This window comes from Fusarium flagelliforme (assembly GCF_020744385.1).
Source record: "Fusarium flagelliforme strain FIESC 12 MPI-CAGE-AA-0113 chromosome Unknown B0J16scaffold_9, whole genome shotgun sequence".
Lineage (NCBI taxonomy): Eukaryota > Fungi > Ascomycota > Sordariomycetes > Hypocreales > Nectriaceae > Fusarium > Fusarium flagelliforme.
Window position 1 is genome coordinate 162,282 of NW_025763511.1, and position 19,259 is coordinate 181,540.

Here is a 19,259-nt window from a genome sequence, read left to right on the forward strand (position 1 = left end):
GGGAATTGAATACAGGACGCGGAGCGACCGACAGCTAGCACGATCAGTTCACAACGAGCGGTGGGAAGGGAAAGATTGAATTTAAGCATGTGAAACCACATGGATAACAACCCGTAGCTCAGTACTCCATACCATTAACACGCATAGGTTCGGAAGAAATTCCCCGTAAAAAGTGCCTAATCTTCATAGCTAAGATCCTCGATCCAGCATCCGGCTTTAGAGGCCCCACAACCTAACTCCCTATTTGCTGGGAGGGACGGCGCGAGAGGGATGAGGACGCTAGCATGGTATCTGGATCACTAAAACGTGTAGGAAACTGATTGGACTATCCGTGCGCTCGCTCTGAAGGGCTGGAACGGCTTGCATTTCTTCCCCACCAGTTCACGAAGGTAATATTTATCTCAGATTAAAAGCAATTTGTGAGGCTAGCCTGGAGCGAAACCTTTTAGTGTTGGGGACCGTGCGAGAGTTTTTGAAACCCCGCCCATTGGGCAGTGGAGGTTGAAGCATGTCTATGGCCTCCAAATGTGGAGCTAAAAGTAAGAACTCTCCTTAGTAGAGGCATATGTAAGTTAATTCAACATAGTTCATAGGGCACAAACATGCAATGGCGATGGTCAAAGCGACAGATAGTATTTGATGTAGTTCTGGGATAAACTACTGTACCGAGGAAAACCTCAGCCTCTCACCGAGTTGCTCACATTTTCCCGTAGTTATTGGTTCCATCGCTTTAACGTGCACTGTCACGAGCACGGGCAAAGACTCGCTCTGCATACCCATGTACAGGGTTTGCTTCCCTGGAAATCTCACTAGGCGACGTACCCGGTGGGGTAGCGCCAACCTGGTCCAAAAACTTGGACCTTCTGCTTGAACCAGTCTTTATCAACAGCTATTTTCTGCAGCTTCAAGGACAGCCAAGTGGAAGCGATAAAAAAAGCCAAACCAAGTGGCGGCAGCGTGTCTTTGATACCTTGTTTGAGTCCTTTCGTAACGACATTCAGTCGAGGCGTAGGTTTCGACCTGAAGATGAATGCATGCCTATTGAGCAGCATTAATATGTCTCTAGAAAGAAATAATTCGAATTAAATTACTTGCCGGGATGTTCTTTCTCCATGCACGAAGGGCATGTGCCTAGTGGGGCCGCCGAGAAAGATCGCCCATCCACAGTGGAAAATTCCGACGTACACAGATTAGGCCCCTAAGTTGCATGGAGTACGTTCCTCTTTATTTTCAACTGGGGCTGTGCCCCTTACCCAGAGCCTGTCATGGGAGTAATCTGATTGGTTGTCGCTAAGTCAGGCCTTGATTGCAAGAGCTGGCTTCCCATCTGTCTCATTCTTATACATAGCTATTGCGGCTTGCTGGAGGAGATACTGGCCAGATTAGATTTGACATGCATATCGCCGTTTCTGCGGGGTCTGGTGTGCATCCTCGATTCTCGAAGGATGTGTCATCATTCGTTAGGCGAGAAAAATGTGGTGATATAAAACCACTCAAGGTTGCCTAAAGCGGGCGTTGAAGAGCGAGCGTTGAAGAACGAAGCTGACTGTAGTGGGGAGAGCAGCGACGAATCGGTCTTGCCTACTGTATGGCGTTCCTGTTCACTGCGTCCTCCTTGGTTTTGGGGGAGGTTCCGGTTGTCCTAAGGCTTGATGAGATTTCGGTTTCCTGGGGTGCAGGCCCTCGTCGAAGCTAGTCTTAACCTCGATCGTACAAGGTTGGGACGGATGGGCCATGAGAACAATGACTGAGATGATGACGTAAATAGGGAAGGAGTGGAGGCATTTGGGGGTTCTCTCAAGGATTAAAGGAACGATTTCTGAGGTGTGTCGAACTCTCACATAGCCTCACTCGTACATCTCTCTCGGCGACTAGGGATATGGAGGCTACTACTAGTCTACTACCGCCTGTAGGTAATTTCACAAGGTGAAGAGAAGAGTGAGAGACTCACGCATAGACACTGGATAGATGACGGATCATGAAAATAGTGCTGTATATTTAACACCCCTAGTCCCGCCCGCCCATAACCTTTAATTGACCTCCCAACTCATCATATAGAACTAACATGATCCGATCATTATCAGCAGAGCCCGCCAAACCGAAGCGAAAGGGTATGTTACCTCTTTACTTTATCTGTCTGTTGGACTTGTTTCATTGTTCTCATGGCATAGATCTACGGCGCATTATAATCAACAGGACGAAAGCAAAGCAAAACAGGACAACCTATCCCTACCATACTAATACACCATTATTCAAGCAACCGAAGTGTCTCTACCCTTACTCCCACACGACTCGCCCGCAAGAGAGCCAACGATCGCGAGGCCCAGAGGACTATCCGCGCCCGCACCAAGAAGCACATCGAGCGATTAGAGCGGGAGTTGGCGGAGCTCAAGAGCAAGCAAAGCCGTGACGAGACTGTTCAAGAGCTATTGCGCCGCAACAAGGCAATCGAGAAAGAGCTGGTGCGACTCAAGGGGATTATCAGGGTGCCAATGACTTCGTCACATTACTTTGTACCAGGTCTAACTCCACAGCTCCCAATGCCAGATGAGCTCTTACTGTCAACAATCTACGATAGCAACCTCAGCGCTAGTAGCGGTACGATTCCTAGCCCTCGCGAATCACAATTACCTAGTGATTACAACCCCCTCCCCGACTACAGCCAACAATGCATCCCTTTATCCAACAACTGCGAATCCCCGGCGAGTACCGTCTCCTGTCCCGTCCTCCCCAATGTCTCAACCCCATCATCATCAGTCGACTATGGCGCTGGCTATATCCCCATCAGCGTACTCGCCTTGATGCTCCCCTCCAACAACACCAGCTCCTCAAGCATCGGCGCCGTGCATGACAAGGACGTTATCAAGATGGAATACGACGTGGTGGGCCATCACGGTACAATACCCCAAGAGCTTCGTCTACCCAACATGAGACATGGCGGGGAGGTTACTCAGACTCAATATCTAGACGCCGGGTTCCACCTCAGTAATCCTCCGCTGCATCCCGACACTCCCTATTCTAACCCCTACATACCGCATCACCAGCAGCAGCAGGCGTCCGTCTAGAACATGTATTCCATGTACTACCCTCAGCCACATTCTTCGGTTCATTAAGCTACCCCAGCGGTTGAAACTGGCATGTACCCAACCTGATCATGCCGTTGACGCGCCGCCTCGATGACTTTCTGGCCGGCTTCGTCCGGAACTGTCGCCAGCAGGCACAGGTCAAGGCGATCTGCCAGATTCTGGGACGCGCGTAACCCCGCTCCCCATATCCCAATCCCGTACCTGCACGTGACCGGCTGCAAGCCATAAACTGTGTTACTCTGATCTGTTTTTAAGCTTGAAATTGCATTTGCAAGGAACTTCGGGCTAGCTATGATAGAATTGGTCGGACTTTGACCCCTTGAAATAGTAGGAATGAGCCATGTGGGATTGGGATGTTGACACGCAGGCTGCAAGTGTAATGCGCTGCCATTGGTCGTGATTTTGGCATTGAGGAGTTGGTTACCGTCATTTATGGGTGAACGGTGATTGGTGAACTGTTGATGTAGGAGGGTCGGAGTCGGCCACCGCTTTTGGGTTACAGTATGTGGATGATCTAGTGATGAAGTAATCGTGCAGATTGACTACTAGGTGATCACAGAGGTCAGGAATTGTACACTAGGGGCCACTGCATTTTTAACCACATCCAGATGAATCAGAAGATTGCTGCCGTTGGTTCGACCAAAAAGTGTGTGTGGAGGTTGGTTAGCCTACTGTACCGTCATGGCGGATCCAGCGGGGCCGAAATCGTGGTGGTGCAGGACGACCCCCCTTTTTGACGCCAAAGCGACCGAGTCGAGAAGTGAGACCCACGAGCAAAGTCCGAGACACCACGCGACAATTGGAAGACACCGTCAAAGAAACGCGAAAGAATACCCGGCAGGTGACGCGGACCGTGCCGGCCGAAGAACAGATCGACCGGCGAACCGAAGTCCCAAAGAGTAGCGCCAGCGGCAGCAGCAGCAGCGATGGAAGGGCAATGCTGCAGAACGCTCTGGATCTCCTGGGAGGGTCGCGTAGGGAGACCAACAGGCTGCAGGAAGCGCTGAAGGAACAGATTGAGATTACCAGGGAACTTAAGGAAGCTGTTGCAAAGCAGGAAGAGACAGTGCACGAGATGGGCAAGCAGATGGTGGAGATCAAAGAACGGACGACCGAGGAAGTCGTGATTTGTGGTCTCGCTAGCGCCACGCTATTGGGCACCGAGGTGCCCATGTATCAGCCGCCCCCTAAATCATTTAGCTTTCTAAGCTGCAGGTTCACAATGAGAGCCGTTGTTTTCTTACCGGCCCAGGCAGCTTTTCTCTGCCTGTTCGCGATCCTGCCCTCCGCAATCAAGCCCTCGTCCACTCCTCCAACAAAATCCAAGAATACCCGTTGAGTGGCAGAGTGTCCACGTCAGACGCGTTTCATAACGAAAAGAAACTGCGTCATGATGTGGGAGCAGCATCGCTCCGGCCCGACGGGGTTATTATCAAACTCCGCCGAATGACGGAGGACCTCACGACATCGCAGTATTAGACTTGCCGCGAACCTCGGAAGGCTAACCAAATTGGTGATTCGAAGCCCGTGGGAAGGCAAATGTTATTCTGAGAAGCCTAGAATGAGCCGTTTAAGCGTCTGCCTAATGGATAGTTATCTTCTGCTGGCTCCCTCGCTTCTCATTTCGCACTCAGCAGTAAATCTATTCGGCGAAATTCCAAACCAGTACTCAAACCTCATCTGCGGTCCAATTTTTCAATCAAAATGCCTTCTGATACCTCAGGCTCTTGTCTCTGCGGCGCTTCTGCCTACTCGTATACAGATGAGCCGGTCATGAGGGTAAACTCTTACCGGTACCTTCCCGACCATTATCACATCTAACGGGCACCAGGCTCTCTGCTACTGCACCCCTTGCCGTAAAGTATCTGGAGGAACCAACACTGTCACCTTTGCCGTCCCCGAGGAAAAGTTCACCGTCACAAAAGGTCAGCCCAAATCATATGCAGTAAATCACGAGTACGGAATGACGCTCATCATGTTCTTTTGCCCCGATTGCGGCACTACCTTATGGATGGAGGCTACAGCGCCGCAGTTCAAGGGCTTAAAGCTAATCCAGGCTGGAACATTGACGAATGCGAAGAAACTGAATGACAAGGTGGATGCGGAGTTTTATGTCCTAGAGAGGGCCTCCTGGCTGGTTCCAATTGAAAATGCGGCTCAGAGCAAGGAATTTGAGGCTGGGTAGTCTTTGCTCGAAAACTTGAACCACAAACCTTTTACTAGAGACACACACTGGCTTGACCAGTTGAAGTGTCTAGTCGAAGGCTTGTTCGAGACGCGTTAGTGTTGATGAATCGGAAGTCGGGAACGACTAGTAATTGCTCTGAAGGGAGAGCTTAACATAGTCCAGTTCTCATACTTTTGAAACTTTTACTCACACATCGTATTCATTTATCCAGTCACGTAGCTTTGTGAATTTCTGACTATTTTATCCTGCTTCGATTAATAAGCCGAAGCAGAGGGCGCAGTAGGTTTCTAGAACGCAAAGTCGAAGCTGTATCATCCCGGTCTACCCAATCATTCAGACTATCGTGCTAACATTCGATAGTGTGATAAACGATAGCCTGTGTGTCCCCCGTGCAGGCGGATGAGAAAGCCATGCTACGGAGTGTAGAAGGAAATAGTCTTTTTACGTACTGCTTGAGGATCTAGGCTGTTGAGACAGTATGGCCAAGGTGGTTCAATCTGCTGGTGGCTGGGATGTGGATACTATGTAAGGAGCTGTGCTCCTCTCGGACACATGTAACTTAGAACTAACAACAACACAATCAACCCGTTCTTGTTTTAACACAGCATATCTCGCAGGACGAGAGTCACAATTACGCCTATGATGCCGCCGCTGCTGTAATCGCCGGCGGTCGGCCCTTCAGCCTCTTCGAGAGCCGCCGTTGGCGTTATTTCTTCACTCGCAATAAGCCTGGCTGGAAGCCTCCTAGCCGCGCCGCCATCACGAGAATTCTTCCCGACTTCTATCAGGAACTCTATGACGAGGTTTTCAAACGCATTACCAGCTCAGAATGGTTCAACATCATATTTGACGCTTCCGATAATGTCTCGGGTCACAGAATCGTTAATATCTCGGTACAGCTACCAGACGGCCCAGCCTTCTACTGGAAAACGTTTGACACGGGAGACGAACAGCACACAGCGGAGAATTGGGTGAAGCTGATATGGGGAGAAATGCAGCAACTGTGCGGCGGTGATCTCTCCAGAATCAATTCTATTTGTACAGATACCGAAAACACGATGCGCTCTGTACACGGCTTGCTAGGGAGATTCCCAGAGCTCTCACATATCAACTTCTCTCTAGGCGATTCTCACGGCCTTCAGCTTCTAATTAAAGATATCCTTCTTCTTCCATTCTTTGAGGATCTGTAATAACGTCAGCACCCTTCTCAAGTTCTTCTCACGGTCTAAATTACAGTTGCAAAGATTGGGAATGTGCCAACGCACAAGGTGGAACGGAGTAACTCGCGCGCTGATCAGAAGGTACCGGTAAATCGTTAGCTGTGACTGAGAAATCGATATACTAACTCGCTCGTTCCGAATAGTATAATTACACGCTGGGGTTCTCAGTACAATTCTTTCTTCTCCCTCCTCCGTTCTCGAGACCTTGCCAGAGACTGGTCTATTCGAAAAGATGTACGGGATGAGCTGCGATCTCAAGATTGCCCCGTTCTCCTGCCCGAAGCGGTTCGAATCATCAAAGACAACAGCTTCTGGCTAAAACTGGAGACTGCGATCGCTGTGCTAAAACCCGTGAACGAATTTCAACACGCTTCCGAGGCTTATGGGGCGGGGATCACACACGTTGTAAATGGCTGGCTGCAAATCAAAAGCAAATGGTCTGAGATGGGAGAGGCTGATCAGTTTCCTGATATTCCGTCGGACGACATTGACGCTATATTCAAAGCCCGGCTCGATAAGCAAACGTACGATATACATTAGATCGCCGATGCCCTCCAGCCTGATACAACAGGTCCAAATTCGAAACTGCCACCTAGCGTCTTTGCGCGCGTACAAGAGTATTTGCAGAAACAGCTGAAAAACGACGACGAATATCACCGTGCTCTTTCCGAATTCACACACTTCCGAATGCGTACAGGCGGCCCAGACAGCTTGTTTAATAAGCACAGCGCTGTATACGATGATGGATTCAAGCCAGCAATGGCGTGGCAGTGCCTCCTCAACCAGGGCTCGATTCTGGCTAGAGTAGCCGTGAAGGTATGAACACGCTTGCGAACTCTATACTCTCAGAACAAAGTTTCTCTGCTATTAGTTTCATACACACGAAAGCTCGAAATCGCCTTACGCCCATGCACGCTGACATGCAGGCCTTCATTTTTATGAACGACCGCGTATTAGATCGCCTTAAGGATCAGGAGTACGCCCATAAAAAGCGCTGGGCGGATCTTGAGGAGAAGGACTGGCTAGAACTCGAAGATTCATATCTCATATCTCGAGTTATTTGTGAACGCGCAAGGCAAGAAGGTCTGGATGGATGGTGTGATGGCCTCCACCAGTGGAGATTTTGAGTGGCAGGGTGTATTACAGTCGACGGGTGATATATTGGGGGTTGGCACTGAGGTGGAATCAGAGGTTTGAGGCCAGAATGGCAGAAGACGAGGACCGTGAGGAGCCTACTAAGTTACCAGTATTACCTAAAAAGGAAGGGGGGAATTTGTCTGGTACATATTTGTACGTACAATAAAGTTGTACGTACGTACCGCGGCCAAACTACAGTACGTACGTATGTACGTGTACAAGAAATTGCATCACTACGTGGAGTCCACGTGGATATGCAGTGTAGTTGGTCCGAGCCTTGACTATGAGTGCCTTCCCAGTCTTATCAGTACCTACTGAACTGCAGTAGACATCAACTTGGTGATTCGAGCTTATAGCTGGCCAACAATCTTGGACCTGTTCCATCAATAAAACATGCCCGTTCGACACAACATCGTGTCTATCAAATATCAATTAGCTTATATAATATTACAGTCTGGCCCGACTAAACTCTCGGGTCACTAAGTGGCTCAAGTTCTATCGACCCCCCTTCTTCTAAGCTTGCTTGTTCGTGTCGGACACTGATCCGATTTGTTTTCGTAATTCCATTCGTATTTTGTGATGATGTTGCTTTGTTTTGTTGGCTCTGGAGGCCTTCTCGTGAATCTTGCCAATCTGCGCTGGAGATAATGACAGCTTTATGTCGACCATATCGAGGGCTTGGATCGTACCAAGCAGATCTGGACCTTCTGCGCTGTGTTTGCAAACGGGATGTGGATTTGTCTGATGATCCACGTGGATAGTCTCTCCGAATGATCCAGAGCTCGGTGTAGAACATTCTCCTAAACCTAGTTAGATAATGTGAGCCGTGCTGAGTAATAATACTCACAAGACGGGGATGGATATCGCCATGATCGACGCAGCTGGCTCCGCCAAGGTCCAAATGGTTAGATCGGCACGTTCATAGGTAAAATCGGGGCTCGTCATAGTGGGTGCTAAAGTTGTTTTGACGATGGCAGCCACTCCGGCACTAAGTAAGTGTAAGACAGCCTGTCTTGAAGAGTAGAGGGAAAGGTCATACATGACACCGAGACTCATTGCTATGGCAATCCCTATTCGTTCCCGCCAGTGGAGGAAGAATCCTAGAATTATTGGCCAAGGTAGCAATGCTAACAGAAAATCCAGGGCGGCGGAATAGCCTTACACAACTTGTTAGTTTCGGCAGGGTCTATCGCCAGGAAGAGACTAACTACAAGCAACAAGCTGGAAAATGAGTAATCTCTGCTTGTTCCAGCATTTCCCGGGGGTTGAATTATCAACAACCTTCTCAAACGGGGTGCACTTGAGAAAGCCAAAGATCCATATCAAGTTGTAAACGATGTTGACGGACACGATAATCCATATAAGCAACAATTTCATCCAACGATTGCTCGTTAAACGATAGAGGGTCACAGCAAACGCTGTCTTGCTTATCGAAGTTGCCAAACAACCAAACGTAGCAACGAGAATCGTATTCAAGCTGATAAGCTTTAGATTGTCCTGGCTGATGGTGTCTATATGACTGCCAAAGCCAAGGGAGACAATGTACGTGTTGATGGATACAGCGATCATTAACATAACCTGCCAGACACAACCGGCGGCATTAGTTCTGACGCTACATTGCATCGAGGTGTAAGAGCCATCAATCATTTGGATTACTCACACAAGATAGACACAATAGGAGGTCATCCCACCACAGATCCTTGCCACGCCAGAGCTTACAGTATATACGTAGCAGCAGCAGGGTAGTAGCCGCCAGCGTTAACGCCCAGCACGAGATGACAATGCGAGCTCCTCGATTGTCGGCCATGACGAGAAGCTCATTTTTCGCGGCTATCGCACACGGAAAAACTTAACACAAATGAACAGTAGGATAAAAGAACTCCATGGTGGTCTTACCACATAATTTTGCTGGACCTTTCCTTTATACCTGAAGGAAGAGTCACTACAGAAACGCTACTGGCTCTAGTGCCGCTAGCTGCTTATAAGGGGCGGTGGCACGGACCTTGGCTGCTTGAACATGAATCAGCCGCATCAACGGCGGTGTGCACATGAGCCGAGATATTATTGCTGCATTTCACGTTTAGTGTAGGGGGATGTGTTGAAGCCTCAGGGAGGGCTGCTATTTGCCAAACTGTAAATCCTGGTTGCGGCCATGATCGACAACTGCAAGATCTCTCAATGTGTCACGATCTCTGATTTTCTGATGTGTCTTATTGGATGTGTGTATATTCTTGGTTTTGTTTCTTCCCCGCTCTAAGTCCCTTATACATCTTTATACTGGGGTCCGACTGGAGTATCACTGCTATAACGATCGCACGCCCGATTATGTAAAATACACAACGTGACACAATGATTAGATGTGGGCCGAATGGTTGTTAGATTGGCGGCTGGGAATAGGCTCCACTTTCCTCTATCACAATATTATTCTTGTATCCAGAAAAGGAGGGGAATTGAATTAACCCCTCCTAGCAGACTGATCAAAAGAATCAAGTCGACAATCAATAAAAGAACCACATTCTGGTCCACACTTTAATACACCCACCCCATCGTATTCGTGCGTATCTAACAACGTCAGTCACCCCCCGACCTGCTACCCCCACAGACCGGCCACTACAGCGAAAACAAGTTGATGCCTGAGGCTGGCATATCTTTTTCGCATATTAAAATTGAAGCTGGCCGGTTTGTGGGGGTAGCCGGCCGGGGGGTGATTGACGTTAGACTCACAGAAGTGGGCGCTGGTCTTGAAAGTCGAACAGGGGTCGGTTCCACTCCGTTCGTCACGGTGCGACTGTTGAGATGTAAGTCTCAACAGCCACTAGGAAATTATCCCTCTTTGTATTTCAACAGGTTATGAGCCCGGTTAGCACAGTGGTTAAATCTTTTCGCGTAAAACCAGTAGGTTAGCCCAACGAGGTTGCAGGTTCAATTCTCCATCTCCCCAATTCGTGCGGACCTCCACTGTGGTCACGACGAGGGGTTATGGCCAATTAAAATGCACGAAATAAAGGGTACAAAATTCCTCTGCTAAATTAGGTGGTGATAGAAGTCCCAGCAATATTTGCTTTGACAAATCGCAACATCACAGATACGGCATCCGAAGGTGGTCTGACTACGCACCTTAGGCCGCTTCCTCTTCTTCTCCTCATTGCCGCTGACCTCTGTAAGAGGGCTCCATTCTGGGGCTTTTGTTCTCAGCTGCCCCTGACGACACCCTTGACAGGCTAGGCAGTCTGATTTAACATGACGGTCGACAAAATTGATCTCCCGGTCCACGTGTTTACGCTGTAATTCGGCATCCTGTAGATCACGCTCGTCCCCTGCTCGGTAAAGCTGCCTTGCCTGACTGTCATAACCGTAGGCGTTGAATAATTCGTTATAAATGCACTCTCGCCACTTCCTGTGATTTGTGTATCTCTTCCACTCTGGCTGCCCGTGAAGTTGAACAACATAGCTGTTAACAAGGGCCACATCAAGGAGGAAGGTCCAGGCTAGTGCCTGCCACGGGCCCCGGCGTAGGGCATGATCATACTTATAATATGACCTCAATTGGTCACCGCGGTCAACATGGTTCATCTCGTCGTTATAAGCAGCAACCACTGTCGGTATGTTGATCATCTTGACAGCCTCGTCACCAAAAAAAACGGCGTATCGGCTTGGCTTCTGACTTCTTGGACGACGGCTTCTTCCTCTGCCGGACGACACGCTCATCGTCGGCGCCGGTGAACACGGTAGACAAGAATAACACAAGCTTGTCGTCCTTCCAAGCGATTTGGTTGACCTAGGGATACGTAACGAAGACGGATTAGTAAGGTCTTCTCAGCCAAAAGCGTCTGAAGCCAGTACCTGGTTGTCAAGGGTCGGTATCGCTTTGACGGCATTAAATTCGTACATTTTCTTCACCCTGCCATCATCGTTTTTATCCTTAACTAATTCCTTGCTGATGCCGCTATTCATACGAGCCGTGCCAGTGGCCCCGTAGCCCTGCTTGCGGAGGTTGCGGAAGAGAGGTGGGGACGAGAAGAGGTTATCCACAAATACGTGGTATGTCGATTTTGGTAGCGTTTTTGTAAGGCCAACAACGACGGCTTGGGTCGAATTCACTGCTTCATTGTTATATTCTATATCATGGATTTCGTCTGCGGCCTTGTCTGAGACCTTTCTTCTTTTCCTACGCCGGGCTTGTGAGGGTTGTGATGATAATATCTGTGCTGAGATTTCAATTCCAACGGCGCCGTGTTCTGCATCTTTGATATGCCATAGCCAGTGAATAAGAAGCCCAGCTGGGCTATGACCCAAATCTTGAAGCCCACGGGTTCAGGCTTGCTTTTGATAGTCGTGGTAACGTCACTTCTGCCCGTATAGCGGATTATGCACTCATCAATAGCTAGGTGGGAGCCAGGCCGGAATAGCTGCATGGATACGGCTTGTATGTGCTCAGACCACTCTTCGACGCCTTGGAATACCCTCGGAAGTGTTGCAGTCTCGTCAACTTGGGTGTGGTCAAAGGGGCGAAGGTGCCTGTGGATAAGTTGAAAGTTATCGTATGAGATGAACTTAACAAATGAGTGCTCAGCGCGTTGAGCACCGGGCTTGGGGCTCTCCCAATAGCTTCGTATGCTCTTTTCCTTATGCACTCCCATATAAATAAGCACTGCAATCGTCGTCATCACTTCTGAAGCCGTTGGACCTTCCCATTTGTGGAGTTTTGAGGTTCGCTTCATTTCGGTTTTCCAGCTGTCGATCCAACCGTTCATTTTGAGCCACGAGACCCAGATTTCGGTGTAGACGACCCATTTCTCAACGAGGGATATAGGGAGGAAAAGTTGGAATAGCTTCAGAGGCGTTGGAGGCAGGGTGTTGATGTGAAATTCACGTGTTTCCACTTGGAAGGGCTCGAAGCTCGTGCCTTGGTCCTCTTCGGCCGGAAAAACCGTGGCCCGGGTTGAATCATCTGGCCAAATACGGCGGCTGTGCCGTTCATCGAGAAAGCTCTTGTCATCATAGGAAGTGACGACCTGTATCTCGTCTAGAATCGGAGGGGAGCTCATTGATGAGATCGAAATGATTTGATGGTGTTTTAGGTGTAAAACGGCATTAATTTCTTCTTTGGATTATACTTTTCGTACCCCTCACGTACTTCTGAGGTGACCGAGATAAGTGGGGCGAGTGACATTGCGGAGGTCCGCACGCATTGGGGAGATGAGCTATTATGAGAATAAATAATAAATAGCCTTATTCATTTCTCATATAGACTTTTAGGGCAATTAATGCAATTCACGGAGCTATTTACTTTGCTATTTCAAAAACTATCGTACAACGTAAGCTTGTGTCCCATGTCAGTATGTGTCCCACCTGTGGTGGCTGCAGCCGGTCAAGCTGGCCGCTTTTAAGGCCTTCGACAGGGTCTGCATTAAAACCGGAAATGGCAATGGGCCGAGGTTGGTCTCTCTTTCCCCCAAGAGCTTCAGAAATTGCCCCGTAGTGTAAACAGTTTTGAGCCAGCTAGATGGTCTTTTCGTAATGTAAATATATCGGCTGCAGGATCGATACTTGCGAGAAGATGATGGTAACGGAACCTTCCAGCTCGTTTAGGTCCATATGACTCAGCAGGTTGGTGGCTGGGGACTGGCGACTAGGTTTAAAGTGGGTCAATGAAATCCTAGTGGTGCGCGGCGTCCACGGGCCATCAAATTTTGTATCAGGACCTGATACGCGGAGTAATCAGTACAGTAGGTCCGAGGGAGACTTATGAATCATTTTTCCCATATCCTTCGAAACAATATGCTTATCGTGTAAATGGTTTGGTAGCAATAAAGGGGCGAGCAATTGAGGGGCAGATGTGGCCCAGAAAGCGGGGGAACGTGCTCGGCTAGCGATCTCTGTCGCATCATTGGTGGGATGCAGGTCAGGTGTCAATGCTACGTCCATCATGGCCTGGACTGTGGCACTGACCTTCTCGCCTCTGTTCAAAAACTTGGATTAGTTTGTCACCCTGAAAACTCAAATAAGTCCGATACCGGTTTGCTCTCGTAACGCATTACGATGGCATACGAACATATTGATTGGTGTCTTTCAGAAGTTGTTGATCCAAAATACATCGCTGCGGTCCGCACCCTTATTGAGGACAACTATCCACGGAGAGAACCGAAGAGCAGCAAACCTCCATATCCTAAGGAGCATCTTGGGTCCGGAAGTGTTTCATTTTATTCATGGAGAAAGAATGAAGAGAAGATGTTGCATCGCTATAATCCTTTTTGTTTCAGGATCCCGTACAATCTTACTGCATTGAGCAATCTCTTCCAGTATGATTACACCAGACGCTTGAATCCTTATGGCCTCAACATCACACCTGCGGAGGAGCGTTTAAACTTCCTCAGAGAATATCACTTACTATACGCCGACATCCTCGAGGTTTTAAATGGAGATGGTATTGCAAAGTCAAGACTTCAGACGAAAATCTACACAGACAGCATGTATCAGAGTGCTGGAATCCAGGCCAGACATCTGAATATTCCATCAATGGAGAGTGTTCAAATCACTTTCAGACTTTCACTGCTCGCTCACTTGGCCTTGGATATAGTAAGATCTGAAGAGGAAGCTATTTCTACCGCCGCTAGGGTTAAAGTCCTGAAGATGCTCTATGACTTCGATATCGACTCCGTCGCTACGGCATTCTCTAATTACAACAAAGGGTTCTTGTTGCATGAACGAGAGTTCGTGGAAGACTTGATTCCGGGATCGTTTATCAAGCATGTGACGGAAAAGGGGGGAACACCTCATAATGATCTCTTCATGCGGAATACCACGATTCAGAGTATATTCCGCATGCGGCCTCTGTATGGTGAAATCGATTTCGATGCGGGATTATCTACGTTACTTCATCGCTACCAAGCTGAGACTGTACAGGTCTTACTGAGCTTTCTACGCCTCAACGTTGCAGTCGTGCCACTGCCCAACAAACACTGCGCCTGGGCCAATGATTATGAAAAAAGAAACCGTGAATCAACAAAACTTGTTTTTCATTCACTAGTCCAACTAAGTCAACTGGATTGCATACAGAAAAGAGAGCTGTTCGGTGTCAAGGCAAGCTACCGCACAAGTACCAAGAATGCTAGACCGTCTAGTTTCCAATCCCGCATTGGTGCTACAACTGGCGTCGAAGGTGGAGCTTGCGACGAACTAGAATCCCTTTCTAAGGAGTCTTTGATCGCCCTGGTTCGCCAACAGCGAGCATATATCGAGCGCTTGGAAGAATTGCCCCCGGTTTTGACCACGAAGCCAAGCACGGCGCCATCATTCAATGATCCAAAAGGGTATTTCAAGATATTTGGGCTTGATCCCAGAACCCTGGAGAATATTGATGAGATCTTGAACCCCTATTATCGCGCCTTAGCATTAAAATGGTACCCGGACAAAAATGGCGATGACCCTGAAAAAACTGAGAAGTTCAAGAAGCTACAGACCGCATACGAGATACTTTCAGATCCTGAACAACGCAATCGTTACTTAGCTTCTGGACACTCTCAAAGTAGATGAAGTTAAAAAACGATGTTGTGTCAACTTAATCTTCGTCGACCAGCGGATAACACAACTTGACCGGCGAAGGTCGTATCTAAGAAACTTCACCCAAGGCTTGGCGGTTCTGTTGAAGATCTCGGCTTTCAGCTTCAGAACTCTTTTGACTACTCGTGATTTGTATGTCGGCTATTGATCTTTCTGTCGTCTCTCCTATACCAATGAGGCTGAGCTGGTAATATTGCGGGTGCGAGTTTCCCACGAGCCACGTAAGTGATCAAGTACCTTGCTTATGCAATCTTGAATTTTATCTGCGAAAGCTCGATGGGCCTGCTCATCTGGACAGATCCAGTGTACTTATATGGCCCCTTACTTGAGCAGTTAATCAATAACAGCGCCGCATATCAGACAATAAGCTTCCTCCGTCCAGGTTTTCTCGCCACCGGTTACGCTTTCGCGCAAGTCACGAATTTCCCACGCTGTAGGGCCCTCTTGCATCTTTAGATTGGCTTCAAAGAGTCCTGCGTATGGCTTGAAACTCTCCACCTCCTTCTTTTGGTCGTTCTTGGCTGATCGCTTGGCTGGCGTGGCAATGATAGATTTCGATGGCGTTGGTCTAGGCGTTGAGTTCCTGGTCACTAGAGGCGTTTCTGGAACAATTTCCTTTGCGTGTATATTACCTCGACTCTTTTCAGGGTGGACATCGATCGTGCGGATGGCCTCTTCCTTCTCGGCGCCAGTCGGTGATAGATGACAGGTTACATTTTCGGCTTCTTCCTCATTCGAAACCGCTCCATCGGTTCGATGAGGCTTGTCGGTACCTAGTCGTGCATAAACTTGCATGAGAATATCATGAGTCAAGCATTCGTGATGCATCCACTGCTCACACTTCGAGCTCGAGCATCCTATGAGCATCTTATCCGGGTTTGCAGGAGTTTCACATTCGCATATGATGTCAACGGACTGTACAAGGGTAAGTGAGCGCGAATGTAAGGGGAGCCATCGCATAACATACCGAAAGTTGTGGTTTGCGGCAGTCGTATGCTTGACGCCAATAAAGCGCGGCTTCGATTTCTTCGTCATCTGACTCAATCCATTGGTTGACGATTGCGGGTGCTGTTACACTGACGACGTTGATGATATCCACTAAAGTAGTTGGTTAGTTGTGCCACAGGACGATATTCCTAAGCATTCTAGAACGTACTATGGTTGGAAGCGATCAGCTCATTAGTACCATGGTATGACTGGCGGCCCCGAACTCTCGTCTTGTGGTAGATGGTGCCAGAGGGCAGTTCCTCGGGCCAGTACATCCAGTAAACGCGTGCATAAACATTGTGCTCATCGGAAGCACGGATCTCGAGGATGCGCGCGACCCACTCACCATTAGACTTTTTGTAGCCACTTTCGCCATCATTTGTGGCCTTTTGATGGTTGACAGTTGACTCGTTGGCGACATAGACGAAGTCCTCTCTGTAGTACTTGATGCTATTAACTGCCAAGAATCACGCATGAGCGCGTCATACTTTAGAAAATGCCGCAGTTTATCGAATACCTACGAACAAAACTGTTGTAGCGCGTCATATTTTGCCATTGGTTTGCAGGTTTGACTGTGTAGTACACGTCCAGACTGTCGTGAGCTTTGAAGCTGCCTGTGGGAGAAAAGGGGGAGATTTGAATTTGAAACTTTTTATCGTCATCTTGGTCGTTGCGTTTCCGCTTCTTGTTATTACGTCGTCCCTCATCTGCGCGTGATGGGCTCGGCGCGTAAGTGATTGTGAAAGGACACCCTGCGTGCTTCTTCTCCTGGACGGACTGCGATCGCTTTCGATTGCTCATTGTCGCGTTTTGATGCGGTCGGGTTCCGCCCGCGACCAGAGTCGGGACAAAGAGAGGTTTTTAGAGGCAAACAACGAGTCGCACAGTGAAAGGGTGACGAATAAGAAGAAGGAGAAGGACAGACAATGAAAGGATGCAGAGACGATTGTTTGTGTCTAACACAGTAAATTTGTGGTGTCGCGTTCTGAGCTGCGCCCGGACCCGATTATATTTGAGTAATAAGCTGCTTGCCCCATAATATCGTGTGCGAACGCATTCTTACGTCATCAGATCACAACTTTCTATTGGCCGGATAAGGCCCTCCAGTGGGGTTTTCTCATGTTAAATTGACGGCGGAATGAGCCCCATTGTTCTCTTCGTCACAGTAGCATTACTCGTTGGTTCGCCGGGAGGGGGGACCAACTAAGCAAGCTTAGTTGGGCACAAAAAGTGTGAGACAGGGTGAAAAGTGTGAGATTGATAGTGGATTCCAACTAATGTGACGCGTTTGCGATCAGATGAGGAAGGCCCTCGCTTTTTCTTGCCAGTGAATTCGAAATCAGAGCTGTAACGCATGAGGCCTATACCGTTTATGGAAGCCCACCTCGGATTTATCGTTCAAATAATTCCCCGACTCTGTATGCCTAGCTCCAGTTATACTTACTAATCTACAGACACTTCTCCATGCGACGCGGAGCAGACACCTCAACACCGTCGGAGCCGACCTTAACAGCAGCGGACAATCTTTACAATCTTTACAATCTTTACAATCTTCTTAATAATATTTTAGCGGAGCGTAGGAGCCGGCGCGGCCGTGAGCGTCTTTGATGCAAAATGGACGCGACTGGTGACGTGATCCTGGTGCGAGGTGGAGGCTCTGTCGCAGCGACGCGTCAGACCTCGAGAACCATGAAGCGGACCGCGAACCTGCAGGAACGGCTACAGGAAAAGTCGCAGGCGGTCGGGGAAAGGGCTGATGCAGTTGTAGCACCACTTCACGGCGGAGCCAGGGGTGAGACCGAGCTGGCCGACAAGGCTGGAAAATCGCAGATGTTGGAAGACGCGTGGGGCAACAACGTGTCGCTGATGCGGACTATGCTCCGAGCCATGCTTCACGAGACGTCGACTCAGCTAATGGACGAGCAGAAGAAGATGCTCGAGAGACTCTGGGACGCGTTGATGGGCAATCAGCGGATGACAACGCAGATGATAGGTGAGCAGCTAGAGATGGTTCGACAGCTTCAGCAGGAAGTTCAGGCGGTCAAGACGCAGGCGGCCGAGGAGTCGAGGAAGGTAGATGAGCTCAGGCGCCTGCATGAGCAGTCTACCAGGCAGCTGAGGGTGATGCGAGAGCAAACGAGCGAACAGATTAGAACAACGCGTGAGCAAACAACCGAGCAATTGAAGATCATTCGGGAACAAACAGCGCGGAACTTTGAGCAGATGCGATTGCAAGTCATGAAAGAAGTAGGGATAGCACAAGGTCAAGCGGCAGAAGAGATAAGGCAAGCGAAGGAGGAACTGAAGCAGGCAAGAGACGAGATGCAGCGGGCGAAAGAGGAGATCAGCCAAATGAAAGAACAGCTGAATACGATAGCCGGCAGCATTTCGAGCGGTGCTCAGACGAGCCCGCAGCCATCGTATGCGGACGTAGCCCGTACCCCACCCACAAGCCAGCCAAGTAACGTCCGCACTCTTTCGTCCATGCGCACTACCCCATCCTCATTCACGGACACCTTGTTCTGTACTATTGACACATCACGGGTCAGCGAGGAGGACAGAGGCAAGGCGCAAGTAGGAGAAGTGCGTCAAGCTATCGAAGAAAAGGTGCGGGCGAGGGAAGGCGGCCAACCGAACTGGCGATGCGCAGCCGTGGTGAAGGATGTAAGGAACGAAGATCGCATCAAGGTAGTGTGCCGAGACGAGGCGGAGCTGCAGCTTGTCAGGGAGGCGGCAGAGAGGACGATGGTGAAGGGCGTGAGGGTTCTCAGAGACCAGCTATACCCGGTCAAGGTCGACGGTGCAAACAGGACGGCGGTTCTAGATTCATCTGGCAATATTCTGCCTGGTGCAGCCGAAGCTCTAGGAAAAGAGAATGTAGTGACGATAGCCAAGATGCACTGGCTCAGCAATAAGGAGAACGGGAAGATGTACGGCTCGATGGTGATCTATGTCACCAAGGCGAGTGATGCGCGACGACTTCTTGACGAGAGATACTTCCACCTCGCCGGAGAGTCGGCCAGCACTAATGTCTTTGAGCGACGCCAAGGCCCCGACCAATGCTACAACTGCTGGGAG

General features: G+C 49.2%; 7 protein-coding genes across 7 annotated transcripts; 5 read left to right on the forward strand and 2 right to left on the reverse strand.

The window, feature by feature from the left end:
* Positions 1–2,065: 2,065 nt before the first annotated feature.
* On the forward strand, positions 2,066–3,412 carry B0J16DRAFT_312394 (uncharacterized protein; the record flags this gene model as incomplete). Its single annotated transcript, XM_046125047.1, has 2 exons — positions 2,066–2,115; positions 2,258–3,412. The coding sequence occupies 2 exons, from the start codon at positions 2,066–2,068 to the stop codon at positions 3,063–3,065; spliced, it is 858 nt and encodes a 285-aa protein (XP_045977358.1). The 3' UTR covers positions 3,066–3,412.
* Positions 3,413–3,930: 518 nt separating this feature from the next.
* Positions 3,931–4,209, forward strand: B0J16DRAFT_237651 (uncharacterized protein; the record flags this gene model as incomplete). Its single annotated transcript, XM_046123042.1, has 1 exon — positions 3,931–4,209. A coding segment is annotated over one exon (279 nt), but the record flags the coding sequence as incomplete, so codon positions are not given.
* Positions 4,210–4,610: 401 nt separating this feature from the next.
* B0J16DRAFT_351453 (Mss4-like protein) lies at positions 4,611–5,460 on the forward strand. Its single transcript, XM_046129190.1, has 2 exons — positions 4,611–4,865; positions 4,918–5,460. Exons 1-2 carry the CDS (start codon positions 4,791–4,793, stop codon positions 5,269–5,271), a joined length of 429 nt encoding a protein of 142 aa, XP_045977360.1. The 5' UTR covers positions 4,611–4,790; the 3' UTR covers positions 5,272–5,460.
* Positions 5,461–8,030: 2,570 nt separating this feature from the next.
* Positions 8,031–9,551, reverse strand: B0J16DRAFT_351456 (uncharacterized protein). Its single transcript, XM_046129191.1, has 5 exons — positions 9,292–9,551; positions 8,840–9,209; positions 8,671–8,788; positions 8,479–8,619; positions 8,031–8,431 (listed from the first exon to the last, which is right to left on the reverse strand). Exons 1-5 carry the CDS (start codon positions 9,436–9,438, stop codon positions 8,095–8,097), a joined length of 1,113 nt encoding a protein of 370 aa, XP_045977361.1. The 5' UTR covers positions 9,439–9,551; the 3' UTR covers positions 8,031–8,094.
* Positions 9,552–13,673: 4,122 nt separating this feature from the next.
* Positions 13,674–15,167, forward strand: B0J16DRAFT_325632 (uncharacterized protein; the record flags this gene model as incomplete). The annotated part of the gene is made up of 1 exon (XM_046125898.1): positions 13,674–15,167. One exon carries the CDS (start codon positions 13,674–13,676, stop codon positions 15,165–15,167), a length of 1,494 nt encoding a protein of 497 aa, XP_045977362.1.
* A 180-nt stretch (positions 15,168–15,347) lies between these two features.
* On the reverse strand, positions 15,348–17,176 carry B0J16DRAFT_200549 (uncharacterized protein). Its single transcript, XM_046122956.1, has 4 exons — positions 16,703–17,176; positions 16,351–16,638; positions 16,162–16,292; positions 15,348–16,109 (listed from the first exon to the last, which is right to left on the reverse strand). The coding sequence occupies exons 1-4, from the start codon at positions 16,980–16,982 to the stop codon at positions 15,528–15,530; spliced, it is 1,281 nt and encodes a 426-aa protein (XP_045977363.1). The 5' UTR covers positions 16,983–17,176; the 3' UTR covers positions 15,348–15,527.
* Positions 17,177–18,011: 835 nt separating this feature from the next.
* Positions 18,012–18,347, forward strand: B0J16DRAFT_276984 (uncharacterized protein; the record flags this gene model as incomplete). Its single annotated transcript, XM_046123781.1, has 1 exon — positions 18,012–18,347. A coding segment is annotated over one exon (336 nt), but the record flags the coding sequence as incomplete, so codon positions are not given.
* Positions 18,348–19,259: the final 912 nt, after the last annotated feature.

Bases quoted from the DNA above. Each gene is read 5' to 3' on its own strand.
- B0J16DRAFT_351453 (XM_046129190.1), top strand. From the start codon at position 4,791: ATGCCTTCTGATACCTCAGGCTCTTGTCTCTGCGGCGCTTCTGCCTAC. The intron at 4,866-4,917 runs GTAAACTCTTAC...AACGGGCACCAG, and splicing joins CAGATGAGCCGGTCATGAGG to GCTCTCTGCTACTGCACCCC.
- B0J16DRAFT_351456 (XM_046129191.1), bottom strand. From the start codon at position 9,438: ATGGCCGACAATCGAGGAGCTCGCATTGTCATCTCGTGCTGGGCGTTA. The intron at 9,210-9,291 runs GTGAGTAATCCA...TGTGTCTGGCAG, and splicing joins TCCTATTGTGTCTATCTTGT to GTTATGTTAATGATCGCTGT. The intron at 8,432-8,478 runs GTGAGTATTATT...AACTAGGTTTAG, and splicing joins GCGATATCCATCCCCGTCTT to GAGAATGTTCTACACCGAGC.
- B0J16DRAFT_200549 (XM_046122956.1), bottom strand. From the start codon at position 16,982: ATGAGCAATCGAAAGCGATCGCAGTCCGTCCAGGAGAAGAAGCACGCA. The intron at 16,639-16,702 runs GTAGGTATTCGA...GATTCTTGGCAG, and splicing joins GCGCTACAACAGTTTTGTTC to TTAATAGCATCAAGTACTAC. The intron at 16,110-16,161 runs GTATGTTATGCG...ACCCTTGTACAG, and splicing joins GCCGCAAACCACAACTTTCG to TCCGTTGACATCATATGCGA.